Consider the following 18,179-nt stretch of genomic DNA (forward strand, 5'->3'; position numbering starts at 1 on the left):
GTTCTTAATGTCAGACACTGGCCTTTCAAAAATAATTGCTCCCATTAGTATCTAATATCTTATACCTTATATCTATTATATTATTAGATTTTTTTAAAGACTTTACAGTTTCAGTATTTAATATGAAGGATTTGGTTGATTTTTATATTTATGGCAAAGGAGAAACTTCCCTAAGTTATAGTCATTTCAGTTCTCTTAAATACTTTTATTTAAGAGTTGAATTTTATCAAATGTCTTTTCACTGTCTAGGGAGATGAACTTATTAGTTTCCTCCATATCTTTACTATGATTTTCAGGCGTCTTATAATATTGGAGCATTCTTGCATTTTTTAATAAACCTTATTTGGTCATGATCTTTCAATGTGCTTTTGGATTCTCTTTGTTCATATTTTGGTTATTATTTTTAGAATATTAATTAAATTGAGTAGTATTTTTCTTTTTGTACCTTTGTCAGTTTGGGGCTTTATCTGTTTCTTTTTTCTTTCTTTTTTTTCTTTTTTTGAGACGGAGTCTCACTCTGTCACCCAGGCTGGAGTGCAGTGGTGCGATGTTGGCTCACTGCAACCTCCACCTCCTGGGTTCAAGCAATTCTCCTACCTCAGCCTCGTGAGTAGCTGGGATTACAGGCATCTGCCACCACGCCCAGCTAATTTTTGTATTTTTAGTAGAGGTGGGGTTTCGCCATGTTGGCTAGGTTGATCTCAAACTCCTGACCTCAGGCCTCGGCCTCCGAAAGTGCTGGGATTACAGGAGTGAGCTACCACACCTGGCCTTTTTCTATGCTTCAGGAAAGTTTAAGTACATAGTAGTGAAATTATCTGACCTTTAAATGTTTGGTAGAATTATCCTGTGAAAATACTGAACCTTTAGCTCTAATGACAGTCACACATCTTTTTACCAGAGCTTCACTGTTGCTTATTAATTAATAATGTGGTCCTGTGAGTTAAGCTTAACACAAATAGCTTTATACTTATTTCTGTATACTACTTTTTATAGATTATTTTTTAATATAAGGTTGGCCTAAACGAGTTTTGTATTCTAAATTAAACTATAATCAGATCGTTTTGTAAAAAGACAGGTTTACATGGTGGCTCACACCTGTAATCCCAGAGGATCCCTTGATGCCAGGAGTTCAAGGCTGCAGTAAGCCATGATCACTCCACTGCACTCCAGACTAGGTGACAGGGTGAGACCTCATCTCTTAAAAATAATAATACAATTTTTTAAAAAACATGTTTCAAAAGGTTTACTTATTAGTGTGGCTTCTAGAATCTAAAATCCAAACTTGAAAACATTTACATATCATGACTAGGCTCATCAAGGTCTCAAGGAAGAGAGACACACATAATTACCTTTAATGGTATAGTTTTGTTGTATAGGAACATACAGAAAAATGACATAAATGATTAGCTAAGAGGTGAAAGTGGTTGCATCTAGGGAGAAAGAAAATTATACAGTGGGGGAGTAACAGTTACAAATCTTAGAGGACTATTTGATTCTTTGCTACATCTTATTTTTCAATTTGAGATATTTATTAACTTTCTACTATGAAAAAATTAGAATTGGGTTTTCCCCTTCTCCCACTTTTGAGCACCATTCCTATCCTCTAACCTGTCATAATGCTGGTTAGATCAGCCTTCGGTGTTGATGTTACGACTGTAGACACTTTACAGCTGAACCGTGTAGTAAACTATGCTTACTTTTCCTGCTTTCCTGCAATTAATCATTGTTTTTGCTTTGTTATTTTGGATAGTTTTCTGTGTATTTATCACTAATTTAACTCTGAGTATATAAATCTTCCCTTAGGGTGTTTAATTGTATCATGGATTCTCTCAATTTCATCTTCTGAAAGAACCTTCCCTTTAAGCCTCCCAGCTAATAACTTGCTCCTGTCTCGACTTGTTTTCCTCCAGGCCTGGTGCTGGTGTCATCTCAGAATTCTCTGCACTCTCAACTGGGGCTTCTGGAACTTTGCCTCTCTCCAGTGCCCCATAACTTTCTTAAAACCCCCTCTGTTTTAGAGGAACCCACCTCCAATAGCTTCCTGAGAAATGGTGAATTTTTGAGACCTTAGATGTCTAAAAGTAGCCTTTTTTCATCTAACTTGATTTAAGGTATTTATGAGTATAGATTCTAAGTTGAAAGTCTTTTTCCTTCTCAGTATTGTCTGCAAGGTTTCATTTCCTTCTGGTTTCAATATTGCAATAGAGAAAGCTAAAGCCCTTCTGTTGCTAACTTTTTTGGTCCCTGGCTTTTGCTTTTTTCCTTCTTGTTCACTGTATCCTGAAATTTCACAGTGATTCCTTCATCTTAAAATACTCAGCATGCAAAGGTGCCATATTTTGGCGGTGGTGTATTCTGAGTCCCATCATCAGAAAAAACTCAGAGGAGCTGACTATAGTTTTAGTCAAAGTGGAGTATTTGTCAATCCGTGATAGGCCTTTTCAGTCTGGAAACATGTCCTTCAGTTCCAAAACTTTTCTTGAGGTGCATATTTTCTGTCATCTCTTGTGTGCTGTTTCATTTACTAAAATTCCTATTATTTTGTTAGAACTCCTGTACTACTCTATCTTTATTTTTTTCTCTCTCATTTTTCATCTTTTTGCCTTTTTACTATACTTTCTGGGAGATTTTTGTTAACTTTATCACCTAATCTTACTACATGTTTTTATTTCTGTTCTCAGGTTTGTAATTTTCAGGAACCCTTTTTGTTTCCGAAATGTTCCTTTTATACTACCCTATTCTTGTTTCATAGTTGCAATTTCTTCTCTTTTTGCTGAGGGTATTATATTCTATGGGGTTTGGTTCTTTTGGAAATTTTCTTCATAACTGCTTTGTTTGCTTGTTCGTTTTTATTCACTGTCTTCAACATGACTTTCCTTAGATGACTAGTAATCCTGATTATCTTCTGATGTTTACTAATTGTGTTCTGATGGAAACTACAGAGCTATTTGGGGGCTCTGAGAATGTGAGGGGGAGTCTTCTGTAAGCTTTAAGCCTCACTATAGGATAATCTGGATGAGCTCTTCAGTTGGGAACCTTCCATCATTGGTATCGTAGAGTCTTTCTTCCTGAGCTGGTAAAATAACTTAGAAAAAGACTCTTCTAATCTTCATGTAGGGTAAAGGCCTGGCTGCCAGAATTATAGAAGCTGAGTGTGGAAAGAAGGCATAGGAATCTACATATATTCTTGTAATCTTCCTTTTTTTTTTTTTTAGTATATTGTCTCTTCCTCCATCTGTGCCTTGTTTTACCCTCTTCAAAGATTAAACTTCCAGCGTTTCCCTTAGTGAGATTGGGGCACTTCTCAATTCAAAGTGGGAAGAGACTCTGAGGATCTGAATGTTTGTTAAAAAGACTTTCAATAGACTTCTTATTTCGGCCACCTTCCTTCCACTTCACCCTCCACTTCCAGATTTCCCAAATCCTTAGACTTTGAGGAATTCTGCAGTGCAAATCTGATTGGTTCTCAGCTTTCCCCGCTGCTTATTTAGGCTTCCATTTTCTCCTGTCTGATAAGTCACTCATCTATATGTCATCACATTTACCCTGTTCCCACAAAATATTCCGTTATTGTGAAGATTTATTAAGTATATTCCAAGCATGGCTGGGTACAGTGGCTCGTGCCTGTAATCCCAGCACTTTGGGAGGCCAAGGCGGGCAGATCACTTGAGGTCAGTGAGGTGTTTGAGACCACCCTGGCCAACATGGTGAAACCCCATCTCTACTAAAAATACAAAAATTAGCCAGGCATGGTGGCGAGCACCTGTAGTCCCAGCTACTTGGGAGGCTGAGGCAGAAGAATTGCTTGAACCTGAGAGGCAGAGATTGCAGTGAGCCAAGATTGCACCACTGCACTCCAGTCTGGGTGACAGAGCAAGACTCTGTCTCAAAAAAATATAAACAAAAAATTATATATACAGATAGAGAAATAGATATATATTCCAAGCACATAATAACTCAATACTGACTAGAATAGACAGGTAATTATCCTCTTAAACTAAATAAAATATAATTTAAACTATATTCCTTTAGACATTTATTACTATTTGCTGTGATTTATTTATGTAAAATGTAAAATAGAGACGTTAATAATGCCTAACCCAAAGTAGTGTAAGGATTAAATGTGTAATATGTGTAAATCCCTGAAGACAGTGCCTGGCACATGGAAAGCAATCTATTACTAAAATTAGCTACTACTAAGTGCCAAGTACTGGGTATATAAAAATGAAAATGAGATGAGAGTCCTGCCCTTCTGGAACTCATAATCTTGTGAGGTAGAATAGTAAACAAAACAATCTGAAGCCTACAGAATAGTATATAATTCAAAGTAGAATAATAATGTAGAGGCAACGGTGACCAGTACAGAGAATTAAGTCTGTATATTGCTGAGAAGTCAGGGGGTGCTTTGCAGAACAGATTATTTGAACTCAGCTTTTTGTTTATCTGGTTTCTTGTTGGCATAGTTACAAAACAATATAAATGTAAATAAGAAATTTTGAAATAAAATACCTGTCATACTTTAAAAGTATTATAATCAGTTTTGTCAACAGAAACTGAAAATTGGAGGAAAGGAAAAATAAAACCAAAGCATATAAATTTCTTATGTAGGGTAAAATTTATATTAAAAAAAAAAAAGCTTCTTTTAAGCTTTAAAATAAATTTTTTATTTAAAAAAAATTTAAATACATTTTTTACCGTTTATTAAGCATGCAACTTTGTGCCACCTACTGTGCTAAGCACTTAAATACTTGTCTTTGAAAAGTATATACTGATGCCAGCCTAGGCAACATAGAGAGACCTTGTCTTTACAAAAAATAAATTAGCCAAGCATGGTGGCACATACTTGTGCTCCCAACTACTTAGGAGGCTGAAGTGGGAGAATTGCTTGAGCCCAGGAGGTCAGGGCTGCAGTGAGCCAGGATCACACCACCATACTTCAGCCTGGGTGAGAACAGCTTGGAAAACATAGCAGGACCTTGACCTATCTCAAAAATAAATAAACATATATATGTGTGTGTGTGTGTGTATATAAAATGATGTAAACATATAATGATGTAGGAAAATACAATATAGTAAGTTAAGAATTCAAAAATCAGGTATTAAAACAATATCACAGTTTTGTTTTTAAAATATAAATATGCATAGAAAATAAATATATATTCTATAATAATAAAAGCACTCCCTCTGAGGAATAGAAATGGTTGTTGATGTTCATTTCTTTTAAATACTTTCCTTTTCTATTTTCCAAATTTGTTATAATCAGTGCTTATTACTTATAAAATAAGAAAAAAGGTAGGAGGCCAGACGAAGTGGCTCATGCCTATAATTCCAGCACTTTGGGAGGCCGAGGTGGTAGGATTGCTTGAGTCTAAGAGTTCAAGACCAGCCTGTCAATTTTGTGAGATCCTGTCTCTACAAAAAATAAAAATAAATTAGCCAGGCTTGGTGGCCCACACCTGTGGTTCCAGCTACTCAGGAGGCTGAGGTGGGAGGATCACTTGAGCCTGGAAGATTGAGCCTGCGGTGACCTGTGATTGTGCCCCTGAACTGCAGCCTGGGTAACAGAGTGAGACCCTGTCTCAAAAAAAAGAAGAAAAAAAAAGGTGGGAAAAGTATTAAATTTTACTTCAGAGTGAGAATCTTTGTTTGGTTGAAGGAGAGCATTTTCTAATGATAATTTTCAGTGGGTACAAGAAAAAAAAAAAGAAGCTTTTGAACTCATCTGTTTATTTGTGTCTAAAGATAAGGATAGAGAATAATTTACTTCTCAAAATTTCTTCTAAGCCTGAGTTCATAATTGTTATTATTCCTTATTTCTTCTTTCAACCAGAGTTCTATATACACCTGGCCACACTGATGATCATATGGCTCTACTCTTAGAGGAGGAAAATGCTATCTTTTCTGGAGACTGCATCCTAGGGGAAGGAACAACGATATTTGAAGACCTCTATGATTATATGAACTCTCTAAAAGAGTTATTGAAAATTAAAGCTGATATTATATATCCAGGTGAGTAATTTTTTAATTTTTTTGTATTTTTAAATAGAGACAAGGTCTTACTGTGTTTTCCAGGCTGTTCTCAAACTCCTGACCTCAAGCAGTCTTCCCACCTCAACCTCCCAAAGTGCTGGGTTTACAGGCATGCCAAAGTGGGTAGTTTTTCAAACCTAGCAAACCATTTGTGTCAGATGATGAGGAAGGTTCATTTTGGCTTGTCTCTGTATGTATTTGGCCTTGAAGAGATAACATATAAGGCGAGGCTCGGTGGCTCACACTTGTAATCCCAGCACTTGGGAGGCCAAGGCGGGCAGACCATGAGGTCAGGAGTTCGAGACCAGCCTGGCCAACATGGTGAACCCCCGTCTCTACTGAAAATACAAAAATTAGCTGAGCGTGGTGGCACACGCCTGTAATCCCAGCTACTTGGGAGGCTGAGACAGGAGAATCGCTTGAACGTGGGAGATGGAAGTTGCAGTCAGCCGAGATCGCACCGCTGTGTGTCAGCCTGGGTGACAGAAGCAAGACTCTGTCTCGGGGAAAAAAAAAAAAACCATATAAACTACTTCTTTAAAATATACCCCTCTTTGGGAGGCCTAGGTGGGCAGATCACCTGAGTTCAGGAGTTCGAGACCAGCCTGGCCAACATGTTGAAACCCTGTCTCTACTAATAATAAAATTACCCGGGCATGGTGGCAGGCACCTATAATACCAGCTACTCAGGAGGCTGAGGCAGGATAATTGCTTGAACCTGGGAGGTAGAGGTTGCAATGAGCCAAGATCCGCCATTGCACTCCAGCCTGGGCAACAGAGTGAGACTCTGTCTCTAAAAAAAAAAAAAGGAAAAAAATACACCCCTAAGTCCTCTCTAGCTGTGCAGTTAAAGAGAAGGCCGAGAGCCATATTAATAACTTTTGATAAAGATATGAGGGTTATTTTTCAACATACAGTTATTAATAGAACTGTGCAAAGAAATAAGCTTACATTGAAATGGGAAAATATTTTCATTCCATAAGCCACCATCATTTTTGTTAACTTGATTTGTATTTGTACCACATTTTAACTGTGTAACTTTGGGTAATGTTTGACCTCTGAGCTTTAGTTTTTTTAATTTACAATATTGAAATACCAATAGCTTCTATATCAACTATAAAATGGTAATCCTTATTTCCATTCTCCAGAAAGAGAAACATATTAGTATCTCAGATCTCACTGGACTGTTCTACAATATCAATCTCTCCTTCATCTTAAGAGCTAAGAAATGGCCAGGCGCAGTGGCTCATGCCTGTAATCCCAGCACTTTGGGAGGCCAAGGCAGGCAGATCACCTGAGGTCAGGAGTTCAAGACCAGCCAGGTCAACATGGTGAAACCCCATCCCTACTAAAAATACAAAAATTAGCCAGGCATCGTGGCGGGCACCTGAAATCCCAGCTTCTCAAGAGGCTGAGGGAGGAAAATCACTTGAACATGGGAGGCGGAGGTTGCAGTGAGCAGAGATCATGCAACAGAGTGAGACTCCTTCTCAAAAAAAAAAAAAAAAAAAAAAAGCTAGGAAAGGACCCAACAAAAAGACCCAAAAGGAAAAAGGGACTAGGTCACTTAATTTTCTAAGTTCTTCTAACTTGCTCCTAACCCATTGAAAGATCCATCCATCCAGTATCTTCAACACATTTATACTCTGTGATGAGTTCCTACTGCTGGGGAAATAAAAAACATACAGTAGAGCTAGGCCTTTAGATTAATATGATGATGTTAAAGGATTGCAGGCTGATAGCTTTAGGGGTTTTGTTTGTTTTGCTTTGTTTTTGCTAAAGACCGCTATTTTTAAAGAGAAGAGGGCAGACGTTCAGTAAATTCACATTCAGGCTAAGCTAATGAGAGGCTGCCTAGTAAAGATTCTAGAGTGCTTTAATGAATCCCGTGAACTGGCTTACTAGCACAGCAGTTGTTTATATGTAAATTATGCTCTGTAGCCATAGCTACCATAATATTAAAGCCTTCTAGCCATCAGGTTTTGTGCAAGGGCCTTTACAGTTGTCATCCTCACCAAAACCCTGTAAAGTAGGTAGTGGTATCCTCACCACACAGCAGAAGAAACAGCTTGGAGAGATTCAGATAATTCCTCATTTATTAGCCACACAGCAAATAAATAATAGGTCTGTGTCTAACCAGATCCCATAACAGGTTAGCCTGCTTCTGAATATTTTGTTCTCAAATATTCGAGAACATCATTCTTCCAGACTTCTATAATATATAATATTAATATGTACTGTCTTAAAGGGGAGGTAAATTATAGTATAACTTAATCTGGGTTGTCAAAATTTCTGACATACATAAGCGTATACATAGGATTCTTAAAGTTCTACTGTGGGTCTTGTGAATTTTTAATAGAGCTTGGTCATGTACATGAAACTGCTTTTTACATTCTCCTTTTGCAGTATTTTATAAGCTTAGCCTAATGGTCAAGAGCACAGAGTGGTTAAGAGATCCCATCAGAATCCTAACTCTACCCCTTCTTAGCTATGTAACTGTGGACAGATTACCCTCCATATGCCTCAGTTTCTGCCATAAGAAAGGTATAATAATTGTACCTACTTCATGGGATTCTTGTAAGAATAATGTATATTAATCATTTAGGGCAGTGCCTAGCACATAGTGAGCACTCCATAAACATTACCTATTGTTATTATTGTAGTTGCTATTTTTATTGCTATATTTTATTGTTAAATTTTTATTCCTATTTTTAATGTACACAATATTTTCTATAGATTGTATTTGCTATAATTTTCTAATTGGGGGGCATTGTACATAATTTTTAAATCTCTTTCACCTGTATAGCTTTCCAAATAGTTCATATTTGACATTTAGTATGCTTTTTCAATATATCATATGAATTATTTTTAAATAGAGTGAGTTAGCTTCTGTTGTACTTAGTATTTTTTTATCTGGCTGAAGTAACTCTTATAATTATTTTAATTCAGGACATGGCCCAGTAATTCATAATGCTGAAGCTAAAATTCAAGAATATATTTCTCACAGAAATATCCGAGAGCAGCAAATTCTTACATTATTTCGTGAGAACTTTGAGAAATCATTTACAGTAATGGAGCTTGTAAAAATTATTTACAAGGTAATTTTCAGTTTTCTTATTTGTATGTAGTCACAGATTTATTAGAATTGTCTATTTAGTAGACTATAGAAATGGTAAACTTATCATATCCCAGATCAGAAGTTATGCCACTTTTCTAGATGTGAGACCAGCAGCCTAAACTTTCTGCAGCGCTAAAATTAAACAAAAACTGGCCTTAGAGAACAAAGATAGCCATTTTGAGCCATCATTGAACTTTATATACTTAACTATTGTAGGAGAAACTGCCTATTTAGGAGAAACTACCAAGAGCCCGATGATTACATTTTATAATAATTTTTGCATTATTCTAGCCATCTTGATTATCTCGTGTGCTAACCTGCACCAAGAAAGGAGGAGTGACCTGCTAGACAGAAATATTGGGATGGTAACAGTGAGAAGTAGTAGCAAAGCAGTGAGAAGTAGTAGCAATGCCAAACAATGGAGAAAAAGGAAAAAAAAAATCAAAGAACATGAGTAAAGTAGTATGTAGGGAAAGAGCCTTACACCTCAGTGGCCTCTGAGAATATCACTGTATTGACAGCACTATATAGCATTCAGTATAATTCAGTTTTTCAGCAAATGTTTATTAGATGTCTGCTGTCTAGGTAGCATAGCTTAGAGGTTAAAAATGTGAGCTTTTGTGGCAGGCATAGTGGCTCACCCCTGTAATCCCAGCGTTTTGGGAGGCTAAGTGGAAGGGTTGCTTCAGCCCAGGAGTTCGTGACAAGCTTGGGCAACATAGTGAGACCTCAACTCTACAAAAAATTTTTTAAATGAGCCAGGCGTTGTGGCACATGCCTGTGATCCCAGCTGCTCGGGTGGCTGAGATGGGAGGATCACATGAGCCTGGGAAGTAAAGGCTGCAGTGAGCCGACATCCTACCGTTGCACACCAACCTTGGTGACAGTGCAAGACTGTATCTCAAAAACTTTTTTTTTTTGAGACAGAGTTTCTCTCTTGTTGACCAGGCTGGAGTACAATGGTGCCATCTCAGCTCACTGCAACCTCCGCCTCCCAGGTTGAAGCAATTCTCCTGCCTCAGCCTCCCGAGTAGCTGGGATTACAGGCATGTGCCATCACACCTGGCTAATTTTGTATTTTTAGTAGAGACAGGGTTTCTCAGTATTGGTCAGGCTGGTCTTGAACTCCCGACCTCAGGTGATCCGCCTGCCTCGGCCTCCTAAAGTGCTGGGATTACAGGTGTGAGTCACTGCACCCAGCCCAAAAACTTTTTTACAAAAATTAAATTAAAATTAAACTATACAAAGGTGTTACTCTGTAACCTAATAAATAAATTATAGGGCCAACTGTCTGTAGCATCATGAAAACGTTCTAAGAATAATTTTTACATTTATTCATTCATAAAATATTAATGTGTTTCTACTATGTATTACTATGCTAAACACTGAATATTCAGTAATGAACAAAACAGATACTGCTGCTGGGCCGGGCATGGTGGCTCACGCCTGTGATCCCAGCACTTTAGGAGGCCAAGGCGGGTGGATCACCCGAGGTCAGGAGTTCGAGACAAGCCTGGCCAATGTGGTGAAACCCTATCTCTACTAAAAATACAAAAATTAGCCAGGCATGCTGGCACGCGCCTGTAATCCTAGCTACTCGGGAGGCTGAGGCATGAGAATAGTTTGAACCTGGGAGGCGGAGGTTGCAGTGAGCTGAGATTGCGCCATTGTACTCCAGCCTGGGCAACAAGAGTGAAACTCTGTCTCAAAAAAAAAGAACAGATACTGCTACTGTCTTTATGGCACTTACAACCTATTCTATCTATAGGAGTATAGATAGAATATAAAACAAGATGTATACAAAGTGAAATTGTGAAAAATTTAAGTTAAAAATGTGTTTAAGATAAACTTTTGTTACATTTTGCTTTTCTTCAAAGCTTTCAAAAAATTAACTGTTCTTTTTTTAAAAAGAAAGAATTTTTTCACCTTCATTTTTCTTTTAGAATACTCCTGAGAATTTACATGAAATGGCTAAACGTAATCTCTTGCTTCATTTGAAAAAACTAGAAAAAGAAGGAAAAATATGTGAGTATGCTTCCAAATTTTCTTCTATTACCAGCATTTAAAATATTTTTACAGATGCCTTAGTTTCCGTCGAGGAAAAATAATACCCATCAGAGTTCTCCCATGAATATCACTTTAAATTAGAGAGAGACAGGCGCTAGGAAGGTCAGTAGCACAGGGCCAGTTGACCACAAGTTGGAACCAAAGGCTCCCATGGGAATTAGAATCTCAGTTGGAATTCCAATCCTTACCCACCAGAATGGCAATCAAAGACATGTAGTAGGAAGATAACTTCTATTCTCCCAGACCCGAAAACCACAAAGAATTTTACATGTGGTAGATTTGGGAACAGCCAAAGGTTTTAAACAGTGGTAAAGGTAGTAAACTCAGAGATGTTAAAGCAGTAATTATGTAATTATTTTATAGTGTTAGTTTGTCAAACTAATAATTTATAGAAATGTAATCCTTAAAAGCCAGAATTCTAAGCTTGAATTTGATGTGGAAGCCTTAGCAATGTTTTTACATGTACCAAAAATACCCAACTTTATATTGAGCAACAAAATTATTTTAAGAATGAGTGCTTTTTCTAGCCACAAGGTAACTTAAAATCCAGTGCATTTACTTATCTATTGTTAAATTTTTACTCTCTGATTTTCTTTCTACAGTTAGCAGCACAGATCCTGACAAGAAATGGAAAGCTCATCTTTAGTTTCAGATTAAAGAAAGCTTTGTTTTATTTTGCTTTGAGAGAATGGTATGTTTTCTTAACTATAGGTTATTTTATAGAGAGTATAAAAGTATAAAACATTGAAAATAACCCTAGATATGCTTTAAAATAATGTTATATTTATGCTAAAATATATGTATTACACTATACAACCATATGATAGGTTATTTCTCTAACCTTGGTCTTATAACGTTTTACCAAAAATTCAGAATCTAATAGTTTATCAGTTTTCAATAGATTCAATAAAATGGTTACTTTAAAAATAATAAAATTTATCCAATTTAAACTTGATGTTATTTTTGGTGTTCAGTTATCTATTATTAGTGATCAGTAATACTGTTTTCTATAGCTACTTTATTTAACAGCACAGATTTCTATGCACCCTTACTCTTTCCTCAACCCTTGTCTCTATCTGTACATAATTGCTTTGTCTTGATGTTTCTATCAACTATATCATGACTATCTATTGGTTCCATAACTCTGTATCCTGTGTATTTTCTTATTCTGGTATACCACAAACGATTCATGCAAATGAATTTTTGGTGATTGAAAAATATTAAATTCCTAATTTAAAGTATTATATGATGAGTAATTATTTCTGTAATCCATTAATGCAACCAACATACTTTCCAAGTTTAAATTTTAGTATGTAAATAGTCATCAGCTGATACATGAATTATATACCAAAAGTTTACATTTAAATTAAAGGATTATAACATAGGGCATTTTTTATATTTTTATATAAGTAGTGTTCTTATATAGTGGTTAGGTTCACAAGGCAGTCCACCAGTGCTTACTTATACAGTTCTCAAACTACAATACTAAAACAAGCTCAGAATTCTGAGTGTATTTTGTTTACTCTTCTCTAAAGAGTGAGACTTTAAAAAGTTTTTTGTTTGTTTGTTTTTGAGACAGTCTCTGTCACCTAGGCTGGAGTGCAATTGCGCAATCTCAGCTCACTGCAGTCTCTACCTCCCAGGCTCAAGCAATCCTCCCACCTCAGCCTCCTGAATAGCTGGGACTACAGGCACACAGCACCACATCTGGCTAATGTTTTTATTTTTTATACAGATAGAATCTCACTATGTTGCCTAGGCTAGTCTTGAACTCCTGGCTCAAGCATTCCTCCTGCCTCAACCTTCCAGAGTGCTGGGATGATAGGCATGAGCTACCACACCCAGCCAGACTTAACATTTTTTTAATTTTCTTTGGCAGCTTCATCTCTTTCTGCCTCTTTTCCCAAGGTCCCTAGAATTTTCATGCCATTCTAATACACTTATTCTCATGCTTTGAAGACCTAGACCCGTATTCCTAGAACTGGTTCTTATTACAAAATAACTATAAACTCAAAAACAAAATCATCCTAATTGAAAAATAGGCAAAGAACTTGAATAGACATTTCTCCACAAAAGATACACAAGTGGCCCATAACACATGAAAAGATACTCATCATCACTCATCATTAGATAAATGTTAAAACCCTGAGATACCACTTCAGGCCCATTAGGATAGCTGTTATTAAAAATTAAAAATTAAAAAAATAAATAAATAACAAGTGTTGGCAAGAATGTGGAGGAATCCTTGTGCATTGCTGATAGGAACATAAAATCATGTAGCCACTATGGAAAACAGTATGGTACTTCCTCAAAAAAACCTTTAGAATTACCATATGGTCAGCAATTTCTCTTCTGACTATATACCCAAAAAATTAAAAGCAGGGACTTGAACAGACATTTGTACATCCATGTTCACAGCAACTTTATTCACAATAGCCAAAAGGTGGAAGCAACCTAAATGTCTGTTGAAGGACGACTGGATAAATAAAATATGCTATACACATATAGCAGAATATATTTCTTCTTACAAAGGAGGGAAATTCTGACGTGCTACAACATGGATGAACCTTGAAGACATTATGCTAAGTGATACTAGCCTGTCACAAAAAGATAAATACTATACAATAGTACTTATAGGAGGTGCCTAGACTGGTCAAATTCATAGACAGAAAGAAGAATGGTGGATACCAGGGACTAGGAGGAAGGGGAAATGGGAAGTTAGTGTTTCATGTAAGAAGTTTTGCAGTTTGGGTAGATGAAAAGAGTTCTGGGGATAGGTGGTAGCAGTGATTGCAAAACACTGTCAATGTAATTAATATCACTGAATGATACTGTGTTAGGGTTCTCCAGAGGAGCAGAACTGATAATACAAATGTATATCTAAAAGGGAGTTTATTAGGGAGAATTGGCTTACACAGTTACAAGACAAAATCCCACAATAGGCTATCTGCAAGCTGGGGAAAAAGAGAAGTTGGTAGCATGGCTCAATCCAAGTCCAAAAGCCTCAAAACCAGGGAAGCCAACAGTGCAACCAAGGCTGAGGCCAAAGGATTTACTCTTTTTTTTTTTTTTTTTTTTTTTTTTTTGCGCGACAGAATCTCACTGTGTTGCCCAGGCTAGAGTGCAGTGGTGTGATTTTGGCTCACTGCAACCTCTGCCTCCTGGATTCAAGCGATTCTCCTGCCTCAGCCTCCTGAATAACTAGGATTATAGCCCCAGCTAATTTTTGTATTTTTAATAGAAACAGGGTTTTACTATGTTGACCAGGCTGGTCTCAAACTCCAGGATTCGTTTTTGATATGCTTCTCTTCCTCCTCTTATAACCAAATCTTCACCAAGTACTTAATGCCTATTCCACCTCCAGAATGTATCACTACCTCTTACCCCATCAATACTCCTTAGTCCAGGCCATCATCCTCTCTTGCCTGAACTAGTGCAATTAATTCTGGACTTCCTACTTCTATTCTTGGAAGAAGTTGGGGAACAGGGATGAGAAGGGCATTCTGAGCTGAGGAAATCTTACGTAAAAGCCATGGAATCATTGTCTTTTTATAGTACCGTGGCCCACTTCAGATATTGCAGACTGTAATTAGATATATTGGAAGAGGGGTGATAATGGAAGGCTAGTACATTTATTGTTTATTGAAAGAGTCTAGCAACTGAGAGCTTTAACCAAAACAATGGCATTCATTAAATGTCTGCTTTGTCCTGGGTACTGGGCCAGGCCCGGGGACACAAAGGTAAACAAAAGAAGCTCATATTTTATTTATGAAGACATACAATTACCATGTGCTAGAGTAAAGGAAGAGGAGCTTACCTGGCTGAGTTATAGAAAGCTGCTTAAAGGACCTTGAGCTCAGTCTTAAAAGATGGGTACATGGTAGGCAAAGTTAGGGGTTTTTGTATGGGAGATGGGAGAATTGTTCCAATTGGAGGAAATCATGTATGCACATAGATATGGCAGAGCATCATTTGGTTGGGGAACTAATTTATACAACTAGAATTTATGTTATTGTGTGTTAAGGCCATAGGGATAACAAGAATCTCATGGGAACACAGAAATCACACAGGAAGCAACGTATTGTTATCCAGCCGTGTTTCATACAGGTTGGGGTATGTATACTTTAGGAATTGGAAAGCAGTTCAGGTTCTGGGGCAGTTCTAGTATTATTTTGTTGTATCCTCACAGCAAGAGTTGGTCCTCTTCTATTATGGTGATTTCATTCCTCTATTCATTCCCAGTACTTCAGACAATCACTTTACCTTCTGTTCAGAGCACCTGGAAGTTTTTGCTTACTCATGTTCTGTTTATTCAAGAGTTTCCAAAGCCTGCTTGTTGTCACCTCTGCCTTCTCTCTGCATATCTTCAGCCTCTGTTTGGCAACTGAATAGCCCTCTTCATGTCTCAGGTCCTGATCTCCTCATAGAAAATGATCTGATTGGTGTATTTGTTCTCTGTTTGAGAGAATTTTCTTGCCACACTTTCTTATATGTTACTGACCAGCCCTTATGCTAACTGCTCTGGACCAATCATCAGGGACCAGAAGTTTTATCAGAAGGGGACAGGGACCCCATTGAACAGAGGCAGTGGGGAGCGTAAGCATTCTGAGATTTGATGTTTTCAGTATCGTGGGGGAAGGAAAAAAACAGAAGGAGTATCAAGGATACTAGAATGGGGGATAAGATATAGGATAAATATTAAAGAAGAGGAATAGCACTTAGAAACCTATTAGTTATTGAGAGATGGGGGATCAGGTAGACAGAAGTCTAGAAGAGCTATAGATTTCTGGCTTGGGCAGCTGGGTAGATGTTGGTAACCAGATTGAGAGAATAGAAGAAACGGGACAGGTAGAGTACAGAAGAGAAGACAGATGCGTTTTACTACAGATACAAGTTTGAAGTACCAGGAAACATCCAAAGGGAGTTATCTAGTAGGCACTCAGATGTATGGAACTGGAGCTAAGCAAATAAGATATATTTTGTTACAGGTAACAGAAACTTATTTCAACAAGCTTAAGCAAAGGGGGAAGTTGGTTGGCACATGTAACCAACCTGAGAAGAATAAGGGTAGAGTAAAGTCAAGCCTGTGAACAAGAACAGATGTTGACATTCTCATCAATACAACCCCAAACCTCTCACCTCTATTTATCTTTGCAGGTAAGAGACCCCACATTCAACTGGGTTCTTCACATGATGAAGGACATGGACATGGTTATGGGAGCTCTGGGCTCACACTACTATTTTTTTTTTTTTTTTTTTTTTTTTTTTTTTTGGGAGACAGGATCTTGCTATATCACCCAGGCTGGAGTGCAGTGGCACAAACATGGCTCACTGCAACCTCCACCTCCCAGGCTTAAGTGATCCTCCCACCTTAACTGCCCCAGTAGCTGCGACCACAGGTGCAGGCTACCATGCCTGGCTAATTTTTATTTATGTATTTGGTTTTTGTAGAGATAAAGTCTTGCCACGTTGCCCAGGCTGGTCTTGAACTGAGCTCAAGCAGTCCTCCTGCTTCAGTCTCCCAAAGTGCTGGGATTACAGTCATGAGCCCCCATAACTGGCCTCTAGGCTCATATTCTCACCACTCTATAACAAGCAGAAAAAACTGATTTGTCTAACTTCGAGATGAAAAATCCTAGGGGAAGAATTCAGTGATTTATACTGGTTCATTACCCATCCCTTAGACCAGTCCCTGTGGTCAAGGAAACATTAGGTACTGTATTTAGCCCACCTACCCCCTGTGGCTGGAGTGAGCAAAATCTGTTTCCAGAAGAAGACTGTCACAGGAAGATTCTGGACCAATATAGTTACCTTACTGAATAACTTTGCCTTCTTTCCAATTTGTGTAAAATATATAATAAATAAATCCAATTATTCTGCAGCAACTCAAAGAATGACTGGGTCATCTCTGTGCAACCTTAATCATTTCTGTGTATTTCTCTCGAGACTTTGAGTATTTTGAAGTCATCTCTCCAGATTGTCACTTCAAGAAAAAGTTGATGAAGTGGCTAGTAGCAGGGAAAGTAGAATCCTGGAGAACATGTGAAAAGATTCAAGGGCAGATAGTCTTATTTCTGCTAGTGCTGTTTATCAGTGCCCCCTCCGAAGTCTGTGCTTATAATAATGCAACACACATCAAAATGAGACCTGCCACCAATTTCCAGGGAATGGTGGAGGAGGAAGACTCTCATTATTATCAGTCTTTCCCTCCTATTCTATTTTTGGGGGTGCTTGGGAAGATACTTTTGCTTTAATTTTTATTTTAAAAAATAGAGACTGGGCACAGTGGCTCATGCCTGTAATCCCAGCACTTTGGGAGGCGCAGGGTGGCATCATGAGGTCAGGAGATCAAGACCATCCTGGCTAACACCATGAAACCCCGTCTCTACCAAAAAATACAAAACAACCTAGCCGGGCGAGGTGGCGGGCACCTATAGTCCCAGCTACTCTGGAGGCTGAGGCAGGAGAATGGCGTAAACTCGGGAGGCGGAGCTTGCAGTGAGCTGAGATCCGGCTACTGCACTCCAGCCCAGGCGACAGAGCGAGACTCTGTCTCAAAAGAAAAAAAAAAAATTAGTCAGGCATGGTGGCGGGCACCTGTAGTCCCAGCTACTCGGGAGGCTGAGGCAGGAGAATGGCATGAACCCAGGAGGCAGAACTTGCAGTGAGCCAAGATCGCACCACTGCACTCCAGCCTGGGCGACAGAGCGAGATGCCATCTCAAAAAAAAAAAAAAAAAAAAATAGAACTCCTAGACTCAAGCAATCCACCGGTGTCAGCCCCCCAAAGTGCTAGCATTATAGGCACAAGCCACTACACCCAGCCAGTACTTGTGTTTTGTTAGGGGATATATGTTCAGTATTTGAAATATTGGGGGATCCATTCCAAGATGACTGAATAGGAACAGCTCTGGTCTGCAGCTCCCAGCGTGATTGATGTAGAGGACAGGTGATTTCCGCAT

The 18,179-nt window shown here is 38.1% G+C and overlaps 1 protein-coding gene across 1 annotated transcript in view; it reads left to right on the forward strand.

The window, feature by feature from the left end:
- Positions 1–17,109, forward strand: part of LACTB2 (lactamase beta 2) — a 35,504-nt gene extending 18,395 nt beyond the window's left edge. The window contains exons 4-8 of the mRNA XM_008000846.3: positions 5,834–6,012; positions 8,983–9,131; positions 11,095–11,176; positions 11,821–11,909; positions 16,376–17,109. Coding sequence (XP_007999037.1) covers positions 5,834–6,012; positions 8,983–9,131; positions 11,095–11,176; positions 11,821–11,864 — 454 coding nt within the window. The 3' untranslated portion in view covers positions 11,865–11,909; positions 16,376–17,109. The remainder of the gene's footprint in view (positions 1–5,833; positions 6,013–8,982; positions 9,132–11,094; positions 11,177–11,820; positions 11,910–16,375) is intronic.
- The last annotated feature ends 1,070 nt before the right edge of the window (positions 17,110–18,179 follow it).

Source organism: Chlorocebus sabaeus, chromosome 8, assembly GCF_047675955.1.
Source record: "Chlorocebus sabaeus isolate Y175 chromosome 8, mChlSab1.0.hap1, whole genome shotgun sequence".
NCBI lineage: Eukaryota > Metazoa > Chordata > Mammalia > Primates > Cercopithecidae > Chlorocebus > Chlorocebus sabaeus.